Source organism: Sciurus vulgaris (assembly GCF_902686455.1).
Source record: "Sciurus vulgaris genome assembly, chromosome: 1".
In the NCBI taxonomy this organism is placed as follows: Eukaryota; Metazoa; Chordata; class Mammalia; order Rodentia; family Sciuridae; genus Sciurus; species Sciurus vulgaris.
Genome location: NC_136461.1, coordinates 123,840,382 through 123,867,948, shown reverse-complemented (window position 1 = coordinate 123,867,948; position 27,567 = coordinate 123,840,382). Strand labels below are relative to the sequence as shown.

The 27,567-nt window shown below is 36.8% G+C and overlaps 1 protein-coding gene across 1 annotated transcript in view; it reads right to left on the bottom strand.

Annotated features, from left to right (window-relative positions):
* UAP1 (UDP-N-acetylglucosamine pyrophosphorylase 1) overlaps positions 1-27,567 on the bottom strand; it is a 43,644-nt gene that overhangs the window by 6,371 nt on the left and 9,706 nt on the right. The window contains 9 exon segments of the mRNA XM_079137144.1: positions 931-1,019; positions 1,021-1,038; positions 1,040-1,114; positions 1,116-1,122; positions 1,930-2,070; positions 5,133-5,317; positions 5,319-5,327; positions 16,960-17,132; positions 26,445-26,620. Of these exon segments, the coding sequence (XP_078993270.1) occupies positions 931-1,019; positions 1,021-1,038; positions 1,040-1,114; positions 1,116-1,122; positions 1,930-2,070; positions 5,133-5,317; positions 5,319-5,327; positions 16,960-17,132; positions 26,445-26,620 (873 nt within the window).

The window sequence follows — 27,567 nt, the reverse complement described above, 5'->3', positions numbered from 1 at the left end:
AGGGGTAAAAAAAAAAATTCAATGGTCAAAGATGAAACATGCAAACAATGTGACATGCCACAGAGCAAACTGATTGACAAGGCAGAGCCTGTAAGTGGCCTTGGACTGGGAGACAGAAGCTAACACTGATCCTTCTTGTAAAAGCAGTTATGGAAGAGTAAGTTCCAATGCTCAGCATTTTAACACTTATTGAGGCATTCTAGGACTTTCGTGCATGCAGCCAGCCATTTGTTCCTTTAAGAACATAAATTAAATGGCAGAATCCTTCTCACCCAGGTACAAAAACACCAAATGATTTAAAAAGGGGAAATCTAGGTGCCAATGAAGGTTTTATCAAAGAAGAGTTAGCATAAAAGTGCTTTATCTCAAATTTGAACAACTACAAGTACCTTCTTTTTTAAACTTCTGAAAACCCAAAATATTTCTAAAGTTGAGTATCAGTGAACATAACCGGCACCTTTCTTAGTACCTGGTGAGTAGGACCATGAGGCAACATCTTGTGGGTAGCCTGGAGGTGGTGTCTCATAGATAGCACTTGCTGTGAGGCCACAAATAAATAAGCAGCAACCACCCATCTGCTCTGTGACTGAGGAACCTGCCCTGTGGTATAGTATGCTGCTAATGGGTTTTAATTAACTTCTGACCACTATTTAATAGAAGTGATTTCATTGACATGGTGGGGCTATTAAAAAAAAAAGTAAAGAAAATTTATAAGACTCCTCTTTAAGAGAATATAAAGCTGTTGTTTTTGTAAAGGGCAAAGCTGATGTTATTTCTTATCAGGAACTGCCCACACAGCGTAATTACTTTTAAAAAGATTAAAACTTATTAAAAAAAAAAAAAAAAAAAAAAAAAAAAGATTTCAGGATATCAAGAGAGGAGGAAGAAGTCCAGAAAGCATTCCACTGAAGAGAAAAGATACTGACTTACCGGGGAATTGCAGGAAGGCGGGAGCCATTTTCATCTATAAAGTGGCCACCTGCATTGAGGACCCAGCAATGATGAAGGGACATCAAAGCCATGCCTTGCAGTAGTAGGGGTTGTCCTTCCCATTCTGACTGTCTGCATTCTTCAGCGGGGAAAACTCATCTTCCCGTAATACTTCATACACCACCAAACTTCCTAGAGTGAAATCATACAACAGACTTCTTTCTCATGAAATAAAATTGCATACAGAGCTTCTCATTCTTCTCTATATAGCTAAAACCTTTAGTATTCAATTACAGGTTTCTTAATATAATTTAGGTGAATTACAAATAATGCTCATCCTTGACCAAAGAAAATTAAATTTTCTCTTCCAGCACAAAAATGAAACTCATTTCAATCCCACCTATAAAACATTTCATCCTAGACCAGAAAGATCAGAAATCCTAATGCAAAAAGATCACAATAGCATCAGTTCTGAGAAAAAAAAAAAAAAAAGATAAAAAGGATACTTTAAAAATGTATATGGAGAGACTTACATACAGCTAATTCACCTTCAGCAGTTTCACATTTGTCAAATTCTGAAACATGTATCTCAACATCAGCTGTGATCTTTATAGAGAGCTATATAATCCAAAAATGTGTTCACTGAAACATCGGCTCATAGGTCAGTAATAGATCCCAAGCACAAATATTTATCTTAACCTTCTTAGTCTTTCAGCAAAAGATAAATGATTTTAACAACTTTATAGGAGAGCCAGATAACAAACAAGCTGATAAAACAAACAAACAAACAAACACTGTACTCTAGACACCTCAGACACATTCATTCCTTGGAATGGTGTTTAATTTTAGGGAATGATAATCAATCTAGACAATACACTCATAATTAAAATGCCTGAGATACATGCTATCAAATGTTTTCTGAAAACATTTTCCTGCCTAAGAGACTAAAAAGCAGCATTTCAAGGCATATTTAATCTTACTGGTGTTATTCAAGCATACTTTGCAAACTGGAAGATGTCAAAGACAAATTTTTCCATCTTTATTCCATTTGGTTTGTCTGGTTTAATTAATTGCCCCTGGGAATCCACATATGGAATCTTCTTTTGAGCCACATGGTGCTGCAACTGGGGTTCATAAACACTAAAGATTGAGGTGGGGGAAAAGACATAATCACTTTCCAGATTAAAAATGCCAGAAAATTTGATAATAATCAAGCACAAATGCATCAGAACAAATTACTAAGATTTTCAAGTGAGGAATTTGTTAAGTTTTGGTTTATATTTAAATATTGAATGAATACATTTCTCCCACTCATTTTCTTATATTTAAAAAAAACAAATAATGATTTCCACATTAAAAAACAAACACACCCATGCACATACAGAGAGAGGTTACACCAATATCTCTGTCATTATTTCCATGACTTTTATAAAATGTTCTCTTGCTCTAACTTTTTTAGCTGAGATTCCTCCAAGTACAAGATGGAAAGGTAAGTATTAAAGTTACTATAGGTGAATTCATAACATGGCTATAAAAAAGCACAATAAAATGGAATATTTTAGAAATGGAATTGATGGTCTAAAGTAACATTTAGCTCACCTGATCTGATCATGCCACAAGGTATACATATAGGAAAATATCACATTGTATCCCACAAACACATACAACTATTTTTTTGTCAATCAAAAAATAAAAATAAAGTTTTAATAGTTTTAACTTTTTAAAGAGCAGATGGTCAGTTTGAATGTATGAATGCTAACCAGTGCATCTAACAGTGAAAACACCCTTCATTTAAAAATCTGGTGATATACAATAAGCTCTTATTTAATACCTTATGGCATTACCAGGCTGTTTGACATTCAAGTCTCAAGTTCTTTTTGTTCACTTTTTTAATGCACAAGATTCTAAATAGTAATCTTGTAAACAGATGAATTACAATTGTGCAGGCAGGTTTTTAAAAATACAGATGCCTTGGATCTATCTCCAGAAATTCTGATTCAGTTGGTATAGGGTTGACATCTATTTTTAAAAAGCTCTCAGTTGTAATAAAGAGAGTTTCATTTCTTAACTCTGCTTCAACAGAACTCAGGACACAGGGGACTAAGAAGAGGAGAACAAAAAGAAAAAATGCTTTGGACTTCACCTAATGCACTAGAGGAAAGCTCCTATTAATTTCTACCTTATGATAATTTCTTACTAAAACAATCACAATGTGAGATAAATTTCCATTTGATAAAAGTAATCCTCAGGAAAGAAGATGAATTCTATGGGACACAGGTTTAGGGTACTGAATGAACATAAAGTTTTATATATCATACAATCCTATGCTGGTCAGAGAAGGGGCCTGTAGCGTATGAGGATCTACCTACTTCCCAGGTGGCTTAGTTTCTAAGTAACAACGAAGACAATAAGAAGCCCTATCTTAAGGGATACAACAGGAAAGGAAGAAATCAAATTATTACTGTTTGCAGATGATATGGTCATACATTTAGAAGATCCAAAAAACTCTGTAAGACTTCTAGAACTGAAAAACAAATTTAGCAAAGTAACAAGATACAAAATCAACACACAAAATTCAATAGCTTTTCTATATATAAATAATGAACCCACTGAGAAAAGAAATCAGGAAGATGATCCCATTCACAATAACCTCAAAGGAAAAAAAAAAAAAAAAACTACCACCTAGGAATAAATTCAACCAAGGATTATAAAACACTGAAAACCAAATTGAAGAAAACACTAAAAGATGAAAAGACATCCCATGTTCTCGGATAGGCAGAATTAATCACTCAACTGTCCATATTACCAAAAGCAAACTATAGATTTAAAGTGATCCTCATCAAAATACCAAAGATATTCTTCACAGAACTAGAAAAAATTGGCCTAAAACACATATGGAAGAACAAAAGGCCCAAGAGGAGCCAAAACAATTAAGAGCAAAAAGAGCAATGCTGGAGATATCACAACATGATTTCTAATTATACTACAGAGCTGTAATACAAAAACATGATACAGCATAAAAAGAGACACATGGAACAATGGAAAAGAAGACACAGAGACAAACCCACATAGATACAGACTCTGTTCCTTAACAAAGGCACCAAAAATAAACACTGGAGAAAAGACAGCCTTTTAAATAAATAGTACTGGGAAAACCATATATCCCATACATAGAAGAAGGAAATTGGATCCCCATTTTTCAACCTGCAAAAGTCTACACAAAGTGGATCAAAGACCTAGAAATTAAACCAGAAACTTTGCAACTACTAGAAGAAAACATAGGGTCAACACTCCAACAAATAGGTGCCAATACAGACTTCTTCAGTCATCACTGACTTTTAAAGCTCAGGAAATAATACCAAGAATTACTAACAACTCATTTAATAAATGGGCAAATGAACTAAACAGCTATTTCTCAATAGAAGAAATACAAATGTTAAAAAATACATGAAAAAATGTTTAACATCTTTAGCAATCAAGAAAATGCAAATCAAAACTACACTGAGATTTCATCTCACTCCAGCTGGAATGGTAATCAAAAAGAATACAAATAACAAATACTGGCAAGGATGTGGGGAAAAGGGAACATTTATACATTGGGGGATTTTAAATTAGTACAACCACTGTGGAAATCAGTATAGAGGTTCCTCAAAAGACGGAATGGATTCATCACAAGCTATACCACTCCTCAGTATTTATTCAAAATAATTTAAGTTAGCATACTTCTTTTGAATATAGTGACACATGCATACCCATGTTTATAGAGCACAATTCACTGGTTATGGAACCAGTTTAGGTACCTATCTGTGGATGAATGAATAAAGAAAATATGGTATATATAAACATAGAGTCATAAAGAAGAATGAAATTATGTCATTTGTAAAATTTAAAAAAATAAATGAAACTGGAGAAAAACACATTAAGCAACAGAAATCAAGCTCAAAGTCAAGGGTCATGTTTTCTCTCACATTTGGAAAACAGAAAAAAGGAGAAAAAAGGGATTTTTTAAAATTTAAAACAAAAGGAAGATAACATAGAGTAGAGGAGGGGGAAGAAAAGGGAAAAGGGAAGAAATGAGCAATAAAGGTAACCAACTTATGTTTTGTGCATATACCAATCTATCACAATGAATTCCACTACTTTGTCACAATTATAAGGCACCAATTAAAAAAAAAAAAGAGGCCCCCCCATCTTGCCCATACTTGACAACATCTCTCAGAAATGGTACAGTGAAGAAATGATTGGCAATGTTCCCCGCATTGAACAGCAGTCGTCCATCTGAACTTCGTTTTTGAGCTGTTGCCAGGGAAATCTCACTATATTCTACCACCTGGTATACTCCATCTACTCGGCAAACCACTCCAACTGGTTCTGTAGGGTTCGTTTTCCTCTACCACCTGCCCAACAAAACAAAACAAACAAAAAAGACAACAGAGAGGAAGAAATTTAATTAAATGCTCCTGTGGAGATTTGCCATTGTCAAAGGCCAAGTTCACAATTTTGCTTACATTGTCTGTAAGGTATTAAATCAAGAGGAGTCTTTAACTTTAGAAAATCAACTACACATAGTTTGACAGGCTACTTTCCAACTGGAAATAAAGTACATATATTATCTCCTTCCTATTTACTGCTTAACCAAACTGGGGTAGAAATACCATCATACACATAAAACCCAGAGATAATCATATAGGAATGGGTCCTAAGATATTTTGCGTTTTTATTATTTATTTTTACCCATCCTTAACTACTCTGAGAATAAATAAAATTTCTCTAGGAGTCACAAGACAGAAGACTTAAGGTATTTTGCCTCTCATTCTATATTGTCTAGATCATTATTTCATTTGAAAATAAGTTTTTCTTCAATTTTCATTCATGAATACAGCATTTTCCTTGTTTTTCATGGACCTGGATAGGAAGTAGGAGGGTTAGAGGCAGGCAAGTCATTGGGTTCCCACTCCAACTTTTTTTTTTTTTTTTTTGGGTGCTGGGGATCGAACCCAGGGCCTTGTGCTTACAAAGCAAGCACTCTACCGACTGAGCTATCTCCCCAGCCCCCTCCACTCCAACTTTAATCAGAAAAAAACTGTACATATTTATCCATTTTACATACTAGGTTTCATTTGAAGTAAAAGTGTCTAGGCTTTAAAAAAGATTGATTTAATCATTTATCAATGGCTCTGGGATAGTGGAGCAACTGGAGAGTCTGTATCAACGTTAAAGAGAAAGGTAAGAGTATATAATTAAAAAAAAAAATTCACAGGTGATTCTGATATGCTGCACCCTTGTCCCAAAATCTCTGGCCCAAGTTAAATATTTTAGAAGAAAATTATAAAGAAAGAAATGTATGCAATGCACTAATATAAAATCCAGGTTAAGATTAAATGAATATTCAACACAAGAACTAAACAATAAAGGATATTTGAAGGTATTTCTTTGCTTGCCCTGTCCAATTAATGATGCAGCATGCTTTGGAGTATTTTTAAAAATCTGTACCCAATTGGAAAACTGTATCCTAGATATACATTAAATTATATCAATAAACTTAAAACTTTTCTTCAGCAACTGATTTCTTAAAATAAACAGTCAGTCACAGTCATTTACAGACAACTAAAGCCACTACTGAGAACTTCGTTTACATAACAAATAGAATTATATGCACTGCTCAGTGAGGCAGGGCTACTGGATACATAACCGCCTGTGTAGTTGCATTGTTAGACAACCTGATAGGGGCACAGTATTCAATGAAAAGAAACATTTCACCAAGAAAGTGGATTAAACTGGAAGGAAACATACAGCAAAACGTATGATCTACCAAAATGTATAAATGCATTCTGTCATGTACAACTAATTAGAACAAATTAAAAAATTAATAAAAAATTATTTAAGCCAATCATGATCTGTATCTGCCAATTCTTTGTCTATCACCAGCCCATTATCACCTCTCATCTCATGTATTATACAGTGGGTCTCTTACCAGGTAAGGAATTTTGGAATAAATTCCTCTCATTCTGAAAGAATGGACATTTTTTTAAGCTGTCTGTTTTATCTCAACTCCCTAAGGTTTCCCTCCCAGTAATGGGAACAAAGCCCTTAAAGCTGTTCTCTGTTCCCAAACAGAGAGTAAAAGAGTAAATTGAGCCTGATAGCCAGATAGTGCTCAAACAGTAGGATTACCCGAAACTATTGACCAGAATCTACAGCCTGTTGTAAAACATTGTGAAACATGTTGTCAGCAAACCCAGACCCCCTTTGAAATTTCCTGGCAGCTTTGTTCCCCCTTTTCCCCCTTTCATGTGCGACCCCTCCCGATGTGTGGTTTCTGCCTTTATAAACCTACAAGATTTTCTGCTAGGGACCTGACTCCTGGAGTTGGGTCCCTGCGCGCTGGAATAAACACCTCTTGCGGTTTGCATCAAGTGACGCCTCCTGCGGTTGATTGGGGTTGCCATCCATCCATGGGACAGAGTTGGGGTTTCCTTTTTGGGGGGCCTTACATTTGGGGGCTCGTCCGGGATAAGATGGCCCCCCCTCATCCGTGGAGTCGACCTTGGAGGTAAGAAGGGGTACCCCGAAGTTGTCTGTCTTTGTCTTGTGTTTTGTTAGTTGGTCTGGTTCTGTGAGCGCGCTTTCGGTTTCGGTGGCAGCCGTTCGGTGACTCGTGAGAGTGGCCGAACAGTGGCCGGCAGACGTGCCTGGGGGGCCACAGGTTGCAGCCCTGGGGGACGCCCTAAGGGTGGAAGGAGAGCCAGGGACGCCTGGTAGTCTCCGTCGGTAAGGGCGCTGATGGGGTTCAATTGGTGGATCAGAGATTGGCGCCCGTCTGTATCTGGTTCTGTTGTGTGTTTGTGGTGGACAAGGTGGAGGAAGGGTTGGAACAACTGGGGGGTTCTCGGACCGGGCTACTCTCGGGTGGACCCCAAAGGTTCCTTCTCTGGACTCCCCCTCCCGACAGCCCTGAAGGGTAACTTAGCAAAGTAGCTTCAGTCTCAAAAGTAATGAAAAATAAGGTCTCATAATTTTAACATCCAACCTGTCCTGATGAGGTGGCTAAAATGCCTTAGACACAGAGTTTCTGTTAAAACCTGTTAGATCCTTCCAGATCTCAGTCAAGGCTTACATTGAAATATAAATAAAAGAAGCCTAAAGGCTCAGTAGGAGACCGGTCTCAAACCCAGGGAAAGAAAAGGTAAAAAGAGTCTTTAAAACTCCAGCAAAGTAAATGCTATATTTTTAATTATATGTTTTTTTGAGCTCATGATTTTTTGATCAGTTCTATTTTTATTCAACTAGAGTTTTTGAACATCTGTTACACTGCAATGGAGATTCACCTATAAAGTTACAAGGGCTTGATTTTGTGTTATTTGTATGTTGTGCTGTCTGATGTCATGTTTTGTCTGTATCAAAACTGAGCGCTCCTAAAATTAAGATTTAAAAATGGATCCAGATACTTTTAATTCACGTGATTTAAAAAGGTTCAAATTGGGTAAACTAATAAGAGTAAAATGTCTTTGAAAATAACTTGCAAGTCTCTAGGTGGTCAAGCTAATAAAATATTGATGTTAATAAAATGTCTAATATCAATTGTTTCTAGGACTTTTCTTCAACAGGGAAGAGACAGCAAATACTGTTCAGGACACTTGTCTGGTATCTTGGTTTTTTTACAGAATAAGTGAATTAGAGTTAACATGTATGGGATTACTCTAATGTGTTTGTAGAGACATCTGATTAATTTACAAAGTTAAAATGCTAATTGTTAAATAACATCGAGTACTTTTAACTCCTTAAATTCCATGGGGTATCATACTTAAACATTATTGGTGTTTTCATAGGTTGGTAAATAAAAGGGTTTAAACTTGCTTTGTGTCATCACTAAACTAAAAACAAGGTTACTAAGAGTTATGTCCTAACAAGTGCAATTCTATATACAAAGGGTCCCAAAAGTTTCAACTGTGTTTCAATTAGAGTACTATAAACAACAGAATATTTAATCTTATTAAAATAGAGTAATTTATCTAAATTCAGAAATTTCATAAGAGTTGTTTCAGAATGTGAACAAAAAGGGGACAACAAATAGGAAAGAGAAAATAAAAGGTTCTGGGTATGGAAATATATTTAGTAAAAGGAAAAAGGAAATGTTTCTGGGTAAGAAAGTGCTTGTGTGATGAAATACATGAGGGTCTAAGTAAGTGATAAGAAAGTCTGTGTAAGTAAAGGGCAAGTTTCAACAAGTTTGTGTGTAACTAAGTTGGTTATATGTATGTGAGACAGCTAAAACTATTGAAGGTTTTTCCTAAGGTGAAATACTAACGTTCTGATATAAACCAAAGTTTAATCTGTATGGTAGAATGACATGGTAAAATGACAAGGATTTGAAACACTAATTTACTCTTAACTTTGTGTCTATTAAGTTTATTCTTCAGAACAATTAGTCTTAAAAATTGGGGTGTATACAATTATGGTTAAACAACTATTATAGAGTATTGTACTTTGTTACAGAGTATACATTTCTCTTTAAAAACTCAATTTGGTAAGATAAAAGTGTCAAGGTATTTGTGAAATGGTCACTAGTTGTATATTAAATGTGTTCATATTTTTCAGGACCACAAGTTTTTAAAGCAAGGAATTTATTAAGCTCTGCTATCCTCCAGATTAAACTTGTCTGTAATGGTAATCTTAAACTTATAAAGGGTAAATTTTATTGGGGATTTATTTCTATCATTTAATGTTCTATTATAGGACCTGCTATCAATAGGGTATGTGTAAAATTTGTTACTTTTTACACTGGGATAAAGAATTTCAAATGTAAATGTATTTCTAAACATTAGAGTCTGATTTGTTTAAAGGTTAATATTGTGAAATATGAAAGAAACATGAAACCATTTTGCCACTTAATCACACAAAAGGAAAGTTAAAAGCTCTCTCAGCCTTTCTTTGATTCATGTTATAGATACTATGTTAAATTGTGTTAATTATAAAGTTTATATAGACTCAGGAAACAGTATATGTAAACTACTTAATGGTATTTAAGGAAAAGAAGCAAAGATCAACATCAGAATTAGAACACTTAAGATCTGTAAAGACCACGCCTTACCTGAGATAAGGCTCTGCCTCCCACCTCACTGTGTGTAGAATAGCTCCAAAATAAGCCAGACTTCAGCTTATTTAAAGTTATAGTCAAAAGATTGGTTCTTGTTGTAAAAGTACTGTGATCTCAAATACGGGATAGAATGTAGTTCTCAATCAAAATTCAAGATAGCTATTATACAAGCTGAATATATTTTTACTCTTGCTAATTTCATTTTGTAAAACTGTTACCTGTTAATGTTTTGCAGAAGTAGCTGCTCCAAGAACAAACAACCTAGGTAACGTGATAATAAGCCATCACCTATAGAATAGATAGTGGTAACTTCCAGTGCTAATGCAGACTCCAGTTAGATAAAAGGGTAAGTAACTGTAAAGTTATGGACATTAAAGTTAAAGCCCATTACTCTTAATTTATGACTGGTGAGACTGGCTTGCTGGATAATTAAGATCCAACTTAGAAATTGGAGTTAAATACAGAGGTCAAGAAAAGTCCATATTTGGGTCTTGCCCTCAACGTTAGCCTGAACCCAGGGAGTAAGAGAACTTCTCTAAGGAGCGTTGCAACTCTGGGTCACACAACCTCCTGATCAAGGAGATTGTTGAGACTAGAGGATGAAAAATTATCCAGTGCATCTGCTGCAGAGGAGGGTCATGGAAAAAGGGAAACATCCCTTGATGTTTCTAAAGGAAGTCACCTCATCAAGAGACCCTGCCTAATCAAAGTCACTGGTGGAGCTAAGGAGCTGCTCTTAAGTTCTGTACGAGTGACCCCTGTGGGAACTCAGCTGACTCTTTAACAAGACAGGAACCAGGTCAATTTGACCAACTTGATCATAGATACCCAGCAAAACAGTTAAAACCAAAATATAGCCATTCTTGGACATTTAAAGGAAATAATAATTAAATGTAACTTAAGATGTACACTTGTATTAGCCCACTAGAATAAAGGCTGGAAGCTACAAATGAAAGAAAGATTCTTCAGCAAATGTGCCTGATAACTATCAAGAGAAACTGCCAGAGTCAGAAGTTTTTAGTCAGTTTAAGACCTTCCTAAGCTACACAGGTAGACTTAATCTATGTTTGCTAGTATGATTATCTATTCCTAAGTAACAGAAGTATAGAGCTCTCTAGTAAACACAGGTTATACCAATAAAGGGATATTTTACAAAATCAGATGACATTAAGTAGCTTAACTATATTTTCTGGGGACATCTATGACAATGTTAAAGTCCCCAAATAAAGGCCTTGTTCTCTCCAGCCTTTGCTAGGCCTAGTTATGGGAACAATTTCTCAGTTCTTCCACCTCCTGGTGAGAGATTAACTTCTGTCATTTTCATGATACTCGGTGGCATGTTTCAGATGCTGCCAACATTTACTTTGTGCTAATCTCATTTTAGTACTCATGTCTTTTTGTTCTTCTATCATAGAAGCAGCCACCCCCCAGATGACTTTACAACCTGCTCTTCCCCAACCAGGCTTCTTCCTGGGACCCCTTGATTGACCCGATTTTTAGAAAAGGAACTCCAAGCTGCTTGCCCCACGCCACCCACTTCCAGCTCGAAGAAGCTAGAGCGGTCATCAACCTCCTTCCCCAGCAGCATGGAGTTCCTGAGATTAGAGGGGGGAATGAAGCCAGAATTGGGAACAGGTAGTTAGTGTAGAAATAGGGGATCGGGTCAAATCGAGGAAATGGCCATAAAATCATCTGCCTCTGGAAGTTGGAGACTGCCCCTGGAAGAATGGAATGTCAAGGATCTCCGGAGCCCATTGATTACCAAATTTACCTGCCTTTATCAAGGACTGTTTATCAAGGACTGCAAACAAGGGGCTGCTAATTGGTGGCCCGCCCCCTGGGCTCTTGCCTGCCTGAAATCACCTAGTCACCTTCATCAGGGAAAGAGTAAGTGCTGTACAGGTACTAATGCTCAGGCAACAATACCAGTCCCTCCGCCAAGGAAATAGCTTTGGAGAAGAGTATATAGAGACAGAAGTTCCATGATTAGAACTTACCAGAAAAGAAAATGGGGAAATGAAAGAATGTACATTTTTTTAAGCTGTCTGTTTTATCTCAACTCCCTAAGGTTTCCCTCCCAGTAATGGGAACAAAGCCCTTAAAGCTGTTCTCTGTTCCCAAACAGAGAGTAAAAGAGTAAATTGAGCCTGATAGCCAGATAGTGCTCAAACAGTAGGATTACCCGAAACTATTGACCAGAATCTACAGCCTGTTGTAAAACATTGTGAAACATGTTGTCAGCAAACCCAGACCCCCTTTGAAATTTCCTGGCAGCTTTGTTCCCCCTTTTCCCCCTTTCATGTGTGACCCCTCCCCATGTGTGGTTTCTGCCTTTATAAACCTACAAGATTTTCTGCTAGGGACTCGACTCCTGGAGTTGGGTCCCAGCGCGCTGGAATAAACACCTCTTGCGGTTTGCATCAAGTGACGCCTCCTGCAGTTGATTGGGGTTGCCATCCATCCATGGGACAGAGTTGGGGTTTCCTTTTTGGGGGGCCTTACAATTCCAATTTTTAAAATGCACACAAGGGGACCTGGGATGTAGCTCAGTGGTAGAATACCTGCCTACCATGTACACTGTTTTAGGTTCAATCCTCAACATAGCCAAAAAAAAAAAAAAAAAAAAAACCCGCAAGATTTATTTTCCACTCACCTCTTATATACCCCTACTTCCAAACAGCCATGGAAAATAAAAATAAACATACTCATGTTTTATATTTTCCAAGTGTTAATCTGAAGGTATAAGATTTACTTCTATTTTTCCTTTTTTTTTTTTTTGGCAGGATTGAACCCTGGGCAAGCACTCTACCAACTGAGCTATATCCCCAACCCTAAGGTTTACTTCTATGGTAACTATTAACCTCTAAACATTAAAAAAGTTTAAATTATAGAAGAAAGCATTTGTATGCTACATAAAGTCAGAAGTTAATTTATATTATAAAGAAAAAAATACACAATATAAACTTAAGGTTTGCTCGATATTCCATAAATTTAAAATTTAAAAGCAAAAATCTGTAACAGTTACTGTAACTGCTTTATAAAATGATCCTAACTTTTTAGCTTTGTACTTTTGCAAACTATCCTACTCTAATTCCTTTCCAAGGCTCTTGCTCCATAAGAAAATACTTCATGCACCACAATAAGGGTCTATTAAAGAAGTACTACAAAGAATTCTACTCCAATATTATGAATCACTCCCTAAGATGTTTTAAATATACATTTAATACCTTCATTTTCTTATTTTAAAAAGGGGAGAGAGCGCTAAATGGTTTCTAACATTTCTAAAAGTTTGACATATTTTGTTTCCAACTGAATATTTATTAATTCACTGCAAGACTACTACATTAAATGCCAGACCAAGCATTAAGTCTGCAAGGAAAACTGATCCTGAATTTATCTTAGAGAGCCCATGGGTAATGAAGAAAAGTAATAGGTTGGATCTCTACAAAAGTTAGCACACCAGACAGGTGTGGTGGCATATGCCTATAATCCCAGTCACTAGGGAAGCTGAGACAAGAGAATTCCAAGTTCTAGGCTAGCTTTAACAATTTAGGGAGGCCCTAAGCAACTTAGTGAGACACTGTCTTAAAAGAAAAAATAAAAAGGGCTAAGAATGTAATTCAGTGACCATGTGCCCCTAGTTTTAATTCCCAGTACCAAAAAAAAAAAAAAAAAAAAAAAAAAAAAAAATAGCATACTAAAGTTTTTTTGAATTGTCAGCAAATACAGAACTAGTCCAAATAGTGTGATTGATGGTGAACTTGGGGTTGTGACTCAGTGATAGAGTGCTTGCCTAGCACATGTGAGGCACTGGGTTCCATCCTCAGCACCACAAAAAAATAAATAAATAAAATAAAGGTTAAAAAGAAAAAGAGTGTGATGGTATAATGTGATATAACATACAAAGAGTTGGGAAACTGAATTCTAATTCTGGTTCTGCCAAACCTTGAGACTGGGACTTAAAAAGTGCTGGAACTCAGGGTTCTTATTTCTGAGATTAAAAGGGTTGACCAGTTCATCTTGAAGGTTCAACTCTTTTTGGTCATATAGTATACTTTATATTGATTATGAAGCTTATAAAAATAAAAATTAAGTTTCTGTTTTAGAAAAAAGAGTGACACCAAGTGGAACAAAGAAAGAAATACACCTTTTTTTTAACAGCATAGTTGCTACTTAGGATCCAAAACACTGTTTTTATTATAGTTTAGGAGAGTTTAGGAGTGATTTAAAATATACTACAGATATTCAGAGGCAGAAAGAGTCTTAAGTCTATCACTTCAATCTCTTTAAACTTAAAATGGTAAATTTAAAATTTCAGCTTCTGGATTTGACTTTATATTAAATTTATAGATTAATCTTGAGAAAAATTACAGCTTTATAATAAAAAATTTCCAAGCAGTATACGGTATGTCTTTTCTGGCAGATCTCATATATTTCAAACTTACTAGTCTACTTTGTTTTTGTCAGAAGCATGTATGGTATCTACTTTTGGCAGAAAGGTTTTCATTCACATCAATATCATAAAATTATTCTAAACCTTCTTCTAACCCTTTATTTTTTCATCTTTGCATATTTAACTTTGCAATTCATTTGAAAGTAATTCTGGTATGAGCTCTGAGGGAGAAATTTACTTAATTTTTTATCAACTATTTAATTCACTTCTACCACTGATTTGAAATGCCACATTTTTTATTTTTTCATCTTTTTTAATCTTTAAAATTAATTACTGTTATTGTAATTAATTATGGGGTACAGGGTGATAATTTAATACATGTATATAATGTGCAATTATCAAATCAAGGGTAATTAGCATTTCCATCTCAACATTTAAAAAAATTTTTAAATAATATATATAACATAATAATTACATTATATATAACATAATAATTATGTGTTTATGAGATACAGTGTGATATTTCAATACATGTATACAACATATATTGATCAAATCCAGGGAATTAATATTTCTATCTCATTATTACTTTAAATTCATCCCAGTTAAAATGACTATCAAAAAGACAAATGCAGGTTCAGAAAAGGGAATTCATATCAACACTGTTGGCAGGAATACAAAGTAGTATTATGGAGAATTTTTCTCAAAAAACTATGAAGTTTTCTCAAAAAACTAAAAATAGTATGAAGTTTTCTCAAAAAACTAAAAATAGATCTACCATATGATCCACCAATTCAATTATTGAGTATGTATCAAAGGAAATGAGATCAGTGTGCCAAAGAGATACCTGTGCTCCCATGTTCATGGCTGCAGTACTCCAGTACTCCCAATAGCTAAGATTCACACACACACACGCACCCCAACATACACACTTACGTATATAGATAAATAAACAGATATAGTAAAATATTCAGACAGAAAAATGAAAGATATCTTATTTGCAGCAAAATGGATAGAACAATAAGACATTAAGGTTTTACTGTTTTTTTTCTTCTTCTTCTTTTGTTACTAGTAATTGAACTCAGAGGCACTTAATCACTAAACCACATCCCCAGCCCCATTTTGTATTTTATTTAGAGACAGGGTCTCACTGAGTTGCTTAGGGCTTCGCCATTGCTGAGGCTGGCTTTAAATTCTTGATCCTCCTGCCTTAGCCTCCCAAGCCACTGGGATTACAGGCGTGTGCCAACACACCTGGCAACATAAAGTTTTGAAATGAATCAGAGAAAGACAAAAACCACATATTTTCTCTAATATGTACATGTTGAAAAGTCAATTTGAATATAAAAGACTGACTACAAGGGTGAGGGGAGATAAAGGACGGTTAGATAACTGCTTCTCAAACACTAGAGGAATAAATTCTAGTGTTCTATAGTACAATAGGGTAACTATTGTAATGTCTATAATATATTTTATGAATAACAAGAGAAAACTTGAAATGCCATTTTTCTATGGTGTGTTCTTTTTCTGACTTGTCTGTTCTATTTCCATTAATCTGTCATTCTATTCTGGTTCTAGGACCACACTCCTAGTTACATTTTATTTCAAATTCATTTTAATATTTTACAGATTGTCTACAATCGCCCACACACCCCCTTTATCCCCAGTCTTTTTCAACATTTTCTTGGACATCTTTACATATTTACTCTAAACTTTGTAATCATTTTGTCAAACGTCCCCAAAAATAGTTTCACTTGCATTTTGATTGGAATTATATTTTATTTGTTAAGAATGGATATCTTTACAGACTTCCAGAAATATACTGTTTATATCAGTATTTTTACATTTTTCAATGTTTTTAAGGTCTTGCATGTTTTCTATTTTATTCTAGCTATATGTTTTGTTTGCTACCATAAAGGCATACCTCCTATATCATCAGCTATAAATTTTAAAAAGGTTGGAAAAAAAAAAACAAAGCCAATGACATGGTCTTATATAAAATTACGAATCTTACACCATCTTAATCAGTATGTTTGTGGTCAGTCCAGCAGCAATTAACCTCTTTAAACTCTCCTTATCCCCAACCTGCTTATTTTCATTTAACTTACAAAAATATCGCAAGATTCCATGTCAAGTGCCTTACTGAAGTCCAAAATGCTGTTTTATCATATTTCCCTCCCTAATTACTACCATAGTGGGTTAATCTGATTGAATACAGCTTTATACTAATGAATCCATCCCAGGTCTAGTGATAAATCAATCTTTCACTTTCCCAGGTACTTAACAAATTATCCTCACTTATTTTAAACTCTTACTTATATCTGACAATTACACAATACTTCATGACAATTACACAATATTTCTAGAATCAAGTATCACCAATTAAAGTAAAGAAGTACATGTAGGACGGTTTAGACACTTGAAAGATGAATGGTTCTAAAATATTCAAATCACCCCGATAAACCTAGTTTGACTCCTGGAATGTTTATACTGACGAGAAAGACTATTTAAAGCCCCTCTATAATAGAAAAGGCATTACCTTTGCCCCACAGTCTGCTCCTTTCTGAATGCAAAATCCAATGAACCGTGGGTCTGCCACTTTTACCAATATGTTGTCCACACAATATACATGAATGCTCCAAATGCCTCTTTGCTCCATATCCTCCACAATATTCTGGGCTGCAAGGGCCCGATAAAGACCACCATTACCATCTGGAGAATAAAATAGTCCATTAGTAACACACCAAAATCCATAATAAGGGTCACCCAAAGATTATTTTATATTTCCAACTGGGATGGAGATCTTTTAAAAAGTTTCACATTAGAGCCAATAAAACTGAATATCCATTCAGAAGAATTTAGACATTAAAAAGTTATTACATTATTTGGTAGGCTACTAAGCATAAGTATCTACATAAGAACATTATTAATAGGACCAGGCAACCCCAAAGACCATGTTTCTTTTTAACTCAGCTCCTTTTAATAACTTAGCCTAAAACATATTGTTCCATATAAACCTCTTTTTCAGGCAATGATTACTTCATAACCTTTCAAGGTTTTTTTTTTTCCTTTTTTTTTTTATTGTAAACAAATGGGATACATGTTGTTTCTCTGTTTGTACATGGCATAAAGGCATACCATTTGTGTAATCATAAATTTACATAGAGTAATGTTGTTTGATTCATTCTGTTATTTTTTCCCTTCCCCCCACACCTCCCACCCCTCTTTACCCTCTATACAGTACTTCTTTCCTCCATACTTGCCCCCTCCCTAACCTAACTCTAACCCTAACACTAACCCTTCCCTCCCCCCCATTATGTGTCATCCTCCACTTATTAGTGATATCATTTGTCCGTTGGCTTTTTGAGATTGGTTTATCTCACTTAGCATGATATTCTCCAATTTCATCCATTTGCCTGCAAATGCCATAATTTTATCATTCTTTATGGCTGAGTAATATTCCATTGTATATATATACCACAGTTTCTTTATCCACTCATCAATTGAAGGGCATCTAGGTTGGTTCCACAGTCTGGCTATTGTGAATTGAGCAGCTATGAACATTGATGTGGCTGTGTCTCTGTAGTATGCTGATTTTAAGTCCTTTGGGTATAGGCCAAGGAGTGGGATAGCTGGGTCAAACGCGGGTCCATTCCAAGTTTTCTAAGGAATCTCCACACTGCTTTCCAGAGTGGCTGCACTAATTTGCAGCCCCACCAGCAATGTATGAGTGTACCTTTCTCCCCACATCCTCGCCAACACCTGTTGTTGCTCGTATTCTTGATAATCGCCATTCTAATTGGGGTGAGATGGAATCTTAGGGTGGTTGTGATTTGCATTTCTCTTATTACTAGAGATGTTGAACATTTTTCCATATGTTTGTTGATTGCTTGTAGATCTTCTTCTGTGAAGTGTCTATTCATTTCCTTAGCCCATTTGTCGACTGGATTATTTGAATTCTTGGAGTAAAGTTTTTTGAGTTCTTTATAGATTCTGGAGATTAGTGCTCTATCTGAAGTATGATTGGCAAAGATATTCTCCCATTCTGTAGGCTCTTTCTTCGCATTGCTGATAGTTTCCTTTGCTGAGAGAAAGCTTTTTAGTTTGAATCTATCCCAGTGGTTGATTCTAGCTTTTATTTCTTGTGCTATGGGAGTCCTGTTAAGGAAGTCTGATCCTAGACCAACAAGGTGAAGATTTGGACCTACTTTTTCTTCTATAATCTGCAGGGTCTCTGGTCTGATTCCGAGGTCCTTAATCCATTTTGAGTTTAGTTTCGTGCATGGTGAGAGATATGGGTTTAGTTTCATTCTGCTGCATATGGATTTCCAATTCTCCCAGCACCATTTGTTGAAGAGGCTATCTTTTCTCCATTGCATATTTTTGGCACCTGTGTCTAGTATGAGAAAATTGTATTTATTTGGGTTTGTGTCCGTGTCCTCTATTCTATACCATTGATCTACCTTTCTATTTTGGTACCAATACCATGCCGTTTTTGTTACTATTGCTTTGTAGTAGAGTTGAAGATCTGGTATTGCAATACCCCCTGTTTCACTCTTCCTGCTAAGGATTGCTTTAGCTATTCTGGGTTTCTTATTCTTCCAGATGAATTTCATAATGGCTTGCTCTATTTCTGTAAGGTACATCATTGGGATTTTAACTGGAATTGCATTGAATTTGTATAGCACTTTAGGTAGTATGGCCATTTTGACAATATTAATTCTTCCTATCCAAGAACATGGAAGATCTTTCCATCTTCTAAGGTGTTCTTTAATTTCTTTCTTTAGTGTTGTATAGTTCTCATTGTAGAGGTCTTTCACCTCTTTTGTGAGATTGATTCCCAAGTATTTTATTTTTTTCGAGGCTATTGTGAATGGGGTAGTTTTCCTAATTTCTCTTTCTGAAGATTCATCACTTATGTATAAAAATGCGTTGGATTTATGGGCATTGATCTTGTAACCTGCTACTTTACTGAATTCAGTTATGAGTTCTAAGAGTTTTCTGGTGGAATTTCCAGGTTCCTCTAAATATATAATCATGTCATCAGCGAACAGGGATAGTTTGAGTTCTTCTTTCCCAATTCGTATCCCTTTAATCTCTTTGGTTTGTCTAATTGCTCTGGCCAGAGTCTCAAGAACGATGTTGAATACAAGTGGTGAAAGAGGGCATCCCTGCCTTGTTCCAGTTTTTAGGGGGAATGCTTTCAGTTTTTCACCATTTAGAATGATATTAGCCATGGGCTTAGCATAAATTGCATTTACAATGTTAAGGAATGTTCCCACTATCCCTATTTTTTCTCGTGTTTTGAGCATGAAGGGGTGCTGTATTTATCAAATGCTTTTTCTGCATCTATTGAATAATCATGTGATTCTTGACTTTAAGTCTATTAATGTGGTGAATTACGTTTATTGATTTCCTGATGTTGAACCAACATTGGCATCCCTGGGATGAAACCAACTTGATCATGGTGCACTATCTTTTAATATGTTTTTGTATGCGATTTGCTAAAATTTTGTTGAGAATTTTTGCATCGATGTTCATTAAGGATATTGGTCTGAAATTTTCTTTCCTTGATGAGTCTCTGTCTGGTTTAGGTATCAGGGTGATATTGGCTTCATAGAATGAGTTTGGGAGGGTTCCCTCCTCTTCTATGTCATGGAATACTTTGAGAAGTATTGGAATGAGCTCTTCTTGAAAGGTTTTGTAGAACTCGGCTGAGAACCCATCTGGTCCCGGACTTTTCTTTGTTGGTAGGCTTTTGATGACTTCTTCTCTTTCAGTACTTGAAATTGGTCTATTTAAATTGTTTATGTCCTCCTCGTTCAGTTTAGGCAATTCATATGTCTCTAGAAACCTGTTGATGCCTTCAAAATTTTCTATTTTGTTGGAGTATAGATTTTCAAAATAGCTTCTAATTATGTTTTGTATTTCAATCCTGTCTGTTGTGATATTTCCTTGTTCATTCCGAATTTTAGTGATTTGGGTTTTCTCTCGTCTTCTCTTTGTTAGTGTGGCTAAAGGTTTATCAATTTTGTTTATTTTTTCGAAGAACCAACTATTTATTTTGTCAAGTTTTTGTATTGTTTCTTTTGTTTCAATTTCATTGATTTCAGCTCTGAGTTTAACTATTTCCTGTCTTCTACTACTTTTGGTGCTGTTCTGTTCTTCTTTTTCTAGGGCTTTGAGCTGTAGTGTTAGGTCGTTTATTTGTTGAGTTTTACTTCTTTTATTAAATGCGCTCCATGAAATAAATTTCCCTCTAAGTACTGCTTTCATAGTGTCCCAGAGATTTTGATATGATGTTTCTTTGTTCTCATTTACCTCTAAGAATTTTTTAATTTTCTTCCTAATATCTTCTGTTATCCATTCATCATATAATAGCATATTGTTTAATCTCCAGATGTTGGAATAGTTTCTGTGTTTTACTCTTTCATTTATTTCTAACTTCAATCCATTATGATCTGATAGAATACATGGTAGTGTCTCTATCTTCTTGTATTTGCTAACATTAGCTTTGTGGCATAATATATGGTCTATTTAGAGAAGGATCCATGTGCTGCTGAGAAGAAAGTGTATTCGCTCTTGGTTGGATGGTATATTCTATAAATGTCCGTTAAGTCTAAATTATTGATTGTGTTATTGAGATCTATGGTTTCTTTGTTCAATTTTTGTCTGGAAGATCTGTCCAGTGGTGAGAGAGGCGTGTTAAAATCACCTAGTATTATTGTGTTATGGTCTATTTGGTTTCTGAAATTGAGAAGGATTTGTTTGACATACATGGATGAGCCACTGTTTGGGGCATAGATATTTGTGATTGTTATATCTTGCTGATTTATGCTTCCCTTAAGCAGTATGAAATGACCTTCTTTATCCCTTCTGACTAACTTTGGCTTGAAGTCCACATTATCGGAAATGAGGATGGATACTCCAGCTTTTTTGCTGAGTCCATGTGCATGGTATGTTTTTCCCCATCCTTTCACCTTAAGTCTATGGGTATCTTTTTCAATGAGGTGAGTCTCTTGCAGGCAACATATTGTTGGATCTTTCTTTTTAATCCAATCTGCCAGTCTATGTCTTTTGATTGATGAATTCAGGCCATTAACATTCAGGGTTATTATAGAGATATGATTTGGTTTCCCGGTCATTTGGTTCATTTTTTAAATTTTATTTATTTATTTGTTTGACACAACTTGTTTCCTCCTTTATTTGACAATTCCTTTAGGATAATTCCTCCCTTTGCTGATTTGCTTCTTTGTTTTTCATCTCTTCCTCATGGAATATTTTGCTGAGAATGTTCTGTAATGCTGGCTTTCTTTTTGTAAATTCTTTTAGCTTTTGTTTATCATGGAAGGATTTTATTTCATCGTCAAATTTGAAGGTAAGTTTTGCTGGGTATAAGATTCTTGGTTGGCATTCATTTTCTTTCAGGGCTTGAAAAATGTTCCAGGCCCTTCTAGCTTTTAGGGTCTGGATTGAAAAATCTGCTGATATCCGTATTGGTTTCCCCCTGAATGTAATTTGGTTCTTTTCTCTCACAGCCTTTAAAATTCTGTCTTTATTTTGTATGTTAGGTATTTTCATTATAATGTGCCTTGGTGTGGGTCTGTTGTAATTTTGTGTATTTGGAGTCCTATAAGCCTCTTGAACTTGATTTTCCATTTCATTCTTCAGATTTGGGAAATTTTCTGATATTATTTCATTGAATAGATTGTTCATTCCTTTGGTTTGTTTCTCTAAGCCTTCCTCAATCCCAATAATTCTTAAATTTGGCCTTTTCATGATATCCCATAGTTCTTATAGATTCTGTTCATGATTTCTTACCATCTTCTCTGTTTGTTCAACTTTGTTTTCAAGCTTAAATATTTTGTCTTCAATGTCTGAGGTTCTGTCTTCCAGGTGTTCTATCCTACTGGATATGCTTTCTATGGAGTTCTTAATTTGGTTTATTGTTTCCTTCATGTCAAGGATTTCTGTTTGTTTGTTTGTTTTTCATTATCTCTAACTCTTTATTGAAATGATCTTTTGCTTCCTGTATTTGCTCTTTTAACTGTCGATTGGTGTGATCATTCAATGCCTGCATTTGCTCTTTCATCTCATCATTCAGTGCGTGCATTTGCTCTTTCATCTCATCGTTTGCTTCCCTGATCATTTTAATTATGTACATTCTGACTCCTTTTCTGTCATTTCTTCTGCCATGCTGTCATTGGGTTTTATTGATGTAACATCTAGATTTGTTTGCAGCATTTTCTTTCCTTGTTTTCTCATATTGTTCAGGTATCAGTGGACCGCTGAGATATTGTAGATTTCCTCTATTGACTTACAATGTCCCTGAAGATTTCTATATATATCCCCTCTTAGCCTTCAGTAGGCTGAAGTCTTGGAGGAAGTTGATAATGCGGTGCTCCACAAGGAAGCTGCCTCTCTAGGAGTGGTGGCCTTCAGGTGTGGTATATTCCCTGCTAGTGGGCAGAGGTGCCTCCATTTGTTGACCAATGGTCATCCAAAGGGGAACTAGACTGCGGGCTGAGGCAAGGCCTGTTTGGGCCTGTGTCTCTGGTTTTACCGTCCTTGTGGGGAAACCTCACCCGGCAGGGAAGACTCACCCGGTTGGGAGGTCTCGTTCGTCAGTTCCCTCCTAGAGGTTCCCCTCAATTTACAGCTACCGCCTGGGCTGGGCTACCTTCCTCTGTAAAGTTCCCAGGGGCCCGGCCCTACCTCCTGGGCCTGGGAGCCTCACCCTTCGCAGATGAATCTCCTTAGGCTGCCCCTTCTCAGAGAATCTGCCCGCAGTCCTGGAACCTTTGCTCCACCCCTACGCTCTCTGTGGGGCTCTTCCACCAAGAAGCCTCCTAGATCCTGGGACCCTGCTGTGCACCTAATCGCCTGGCTATGCGTCCCCTCTTCTGAGCAGCCACCTGGGGCCCCGAACAATCGCTCTGAGTCCCAGAGACCCGCCACAGGCCTCTTCCTCCAGACAGCCGCCCAGTATTCCAGTGCGGTCACTAGGAGTCCAAGAAACTCACTGCATGCATCCACTTCCACCAACCACCCTTAGCCCTGGGCAATCAATCACTCCGAGTCGAAGTGACCCTCCCCGTTCCTCCTCCTTCTCCAGATAACCCCGGGGTGTTCAGGAGCGGTCGCTCTGAGTGGCTCTGAGTCCACGTGACCCGCAGCACGGGTCCTCTGGGCAACCGCCCGGAGCTCTGGTGCGGCCACTCAAGACCAAGCGTCCCACCACGCTTCTCCTCCAGGCAGCCCCCCTGTGTTCAGGAGCTGTCATTTTAAGTCCAAACAACTCACCACTCGCCTTCTCCTCTGAGCAGCCGCCTGGAGCGCTAATGCAGTCACTGCGAGTCCAAAGGACCCGCCGCGCTCCTCCTCCTCCTCCTCCTACTCCTCCGGGCAGGCCCCGGGGTTCAGAAGTGGTCTGAGTCCAAACAGTTCGCCACGCAGCCCCTTCTCTGGCAACCGCCTGTAGCTCTGGTGTAGTCACCCCGAATCCAAGCGGCGCGCTCCTCCTCCTCCTCCTCGTCCTCAGGGCAGGCCCCCGTGTTCAGAAGCATCGTTCCGAGTCCAAACAGCTCGCCGCGCAGCTTCTCCTCTGGCAACCGCCTGCAGTTCCGGTGCAGTCACTCCAAATCCAAGTGGCCACACTCCTCCTCCTCCTCCTCAGGGCATGCCCCGGTGTCCTGAGTCCACACAGCTCTCCTTGCCACTCTTCCCCTGGGCAGCCGCCGGAGCCCCAGTGGTTGCTCCGAGTCCCAGCGCTGTGCCGAGCGGCCTCCTTTACGGCGCTCCCAGCTGTCCGAGTTCACTGCTCCAGCGGGGGAGGGGCGTCTCGCCGGCAGTTCTACTTCACAAAGTTTCCTGCGTTCCGGAACCACCGTCCCATCCGGGATGCCCCCCCAGGGGGTGAGAGTCACCCGGCTGCTTTGAGTTGGTCCCAAGCGTCTCAATATCTCCTCTTTTGAATCCTGAGTCCTGGAGCAACATGAAATGCAGCCACCCTCTAGGCTGCCATCTTGAAATCTCCTTTCAAGTTTTATTAACATTTATATGATTCAAATTAGCTCGCTATATATGGCCCTAACTTGGGCTATATATGTTATCCATCTCCATAATGTTTACACCAAACCATTAGTTAACAAATCAGAATAATATGAATGAAGGTCTATGGTGATTTCAGTAAAAGCCTCTTCTTTCCCCATTTATTTTTAGTGCTGCTTTAACGTTCTTCTTTCCTTAACAACTTTGGCCATTACTTAAACAACGACAAAAAAATTACACAACTTCCCAAAATAAAGTTAAGAATAAAGAGGAAAAGCTTCCATTAAAACAATTAAGATTTTTACAAAGGAAATTAAGATGAAATAAAAGCCTACATCTAGAGAACACCACTTTTAATACTATTATTTCCTTTCCTCCAAGTATGGATTCAAAGAGATTATGAACCTATCAAAAGGCTTATTATTATTTTATTTATTTCATTTGTTCTTCTTAGTTATACTTGACATTAGGATCCATTTTGATAAAATTATACAAGCAGAGAATATATCTTATTCTAATTAGGACCCCATTCCTTTTTTTTTTTTATTGTAAACAAATGGGATACATGTTGTTTCTCTGTTTGTACATGGAGTCAAGGCATACCATTTATGTAATCATAAATTTACATAGGGTAATGTTGTTTGATTCATTCTGTTATTTTTTTCCCTTCCCCCCCACCCTTCCCACCCCTCTTTTCCCTCTATACAGTCCTTCCTTCCTCCATTCCTACCACCCTCCTTAACCCTAACCCTAAACCTAACCCTAACCCTAACGCTAACCCCTCCCACCCCCGCATTATATGTCCTCATCCGCTTATCAGCGAGATCATTCATCCTTTAGTTTTTTGAGATTGGCTTATCTCACTTAGCATGATATTCTCCAATTTCATCCATTTGCCTGCAAATGCCATAATTTTATCATTCTTTATGGCTGAGTAATATTCCATTGTATATATATATGCCACAGTTTCTTTATCCATTCATCAATTGAAGGACATCGAGGTTGGTTCCACAATCTGGCTATGGTGAATTGAGCAGCAACGAACACTGATGTGGCTGTATCTCTGTAGTATGCTGATTTTAAGTCCTTTGGGTATAGGCCAAGGAGTGGGATAGCTGGGTCAAATGGTGGTCCCATTACAAGCTTTCTGAGGAATCTCCATCTTGCTATCCAGAGTGGCTGCACTAATTTGCAACCCCACCAGCAATGTATGAGTGTACCTTTTTCCCCACATCCTCGCCAACACCTATTATTGCTTGTGTTCTTGATAATTGCCATTCTAATTAGGGTGAGATGAAATCTTAGGGTAGTTTTGATTTGCAGGACCCCATTCTTGTGAGTGGGCACAATGGTAAGGTTCACAAGTATTTTCCTTTTTAGATGTATTTTTATAGTTGATATCATACTCAGGGTCACCGTATGTGGCTACACATAAGTGGTACCCTGGACTATTTTTGTAGGTACTCCTAACAAACTATAATGTGCACACACTACCTGGAATTGTACAAAGATGTGGCCCTAACCACATTTTGTATTCAGTTCTGTATCTGCATTTTCTTAATCTATTTAAATGATTTCTCTCTATTACTCATTGTCTCTAAATATAATTTTAACACTACTTAAGAATTAAAGCCATTTATAATTTCACCTCTCATTTATTGAACAGCAGATGTGTTCCAATTTTTCACTACAATAAGTAATGTTGCCATGAACACTGCTATATATGTAAAATACTGAGTAAAGAGAATGAATATCCCGAATGCTGTTCAAGTTCTCTCCAAGACTTTGTGTTCGCAGAAAGCATAAAATGTGTCCATTCCACCTATGGGCATTTCTGTCTTTTTAAAGTTGAAAAAAACAACAATAACAAAAAAAAATTGATTTTTTTAAACATCCAAAGCAAGAGAAAATCAAAATATCATGATTTATGTTATTAGAATTTCTAGTCACCATTAAATAAGGATGATTACAAACCTGGAGCCATAGAAACTTTGTTCTTCTCTTCCAAAATAATTTTCCCATCAAAACTCATAGCAGGCAGCATTCCCTGCTGAAAAAAGACTACATTCTCTTTTTTTAAACCAAAGTACTTGTGCTTTGTGAAAAATTCCTTTGTAGACTCCATTGTTCTGCCACTGGTCATTATATACCTTACAAGAGAAAAATACAAGATTCTGTAAGCAACAGTGCTATGTGAATTAGGGAAAAATAAAGTTTTATCTATTTACTAAGCTAAAGAAAAATTTTGAGAGTACTTGTTTCTTATTTCTCTTTGTCTTTTTCCTGGGTAAGATAAATTCATTAGCTGCTACTCAAGAGGAAGTCCTCTAACAATTTTATGAATAAGCATAAAATAAATCTATATGATAGTAAACACACTTCCTTTAACAGAGAATCTATAACTGCCCTAAACATTTAGAGCTCTGTGAAAGTATATTCTAAATTTAAAGCTTTTGTTCTAAATAAATGGGGAGAAAAGATAACTGCAATAAAACCTAATGATCTCTTTATTAAAACTTAAAATGGAATTTAGAGCTGGGGTTGTGGCTCAGTGGTAGAGCCCTTGCCTGGCACACGTGAGGTAGTGGGTTTGATCCTCAGCACCACATGAAAATAATTTAAATAAAGGTATTGAGACTGTCTACAACTAAAAAAATATTAAAAATAAAATAAAATGGAATTTAGGCTCTGTCACCTTCCATTTAGAATCACAAAAGCATAATTATACATTATATTTCACAAAAATTCAATTTATGCTAGTATGGCAAAGGAGAAAAAAAATCTATCTAAAGCCATAATTAGTAACTATAGCAGTTTGGGGCCTTTACTATAAATTACATGTAAGTAGGGATTTTTGTCTGTTGTGGTGACTGATTAATCCCCAGCACTTAAGAGCTGGCACTCAATATTTTTTAAATGAATAAATGAAGGTATGATTCCTCCCACAGTAAATAATCTGTCCGGGTATTTTGAACCTTCATACCAAAAACTGCGGAATGATTTAAAGATGACAAAAGAGGTGGATAACTGCTCGGCATAAGAAAACAACAGAAATTCTGAGCTGTGAGAAGATGGGAGACAGAGAAGAAAATCCAGC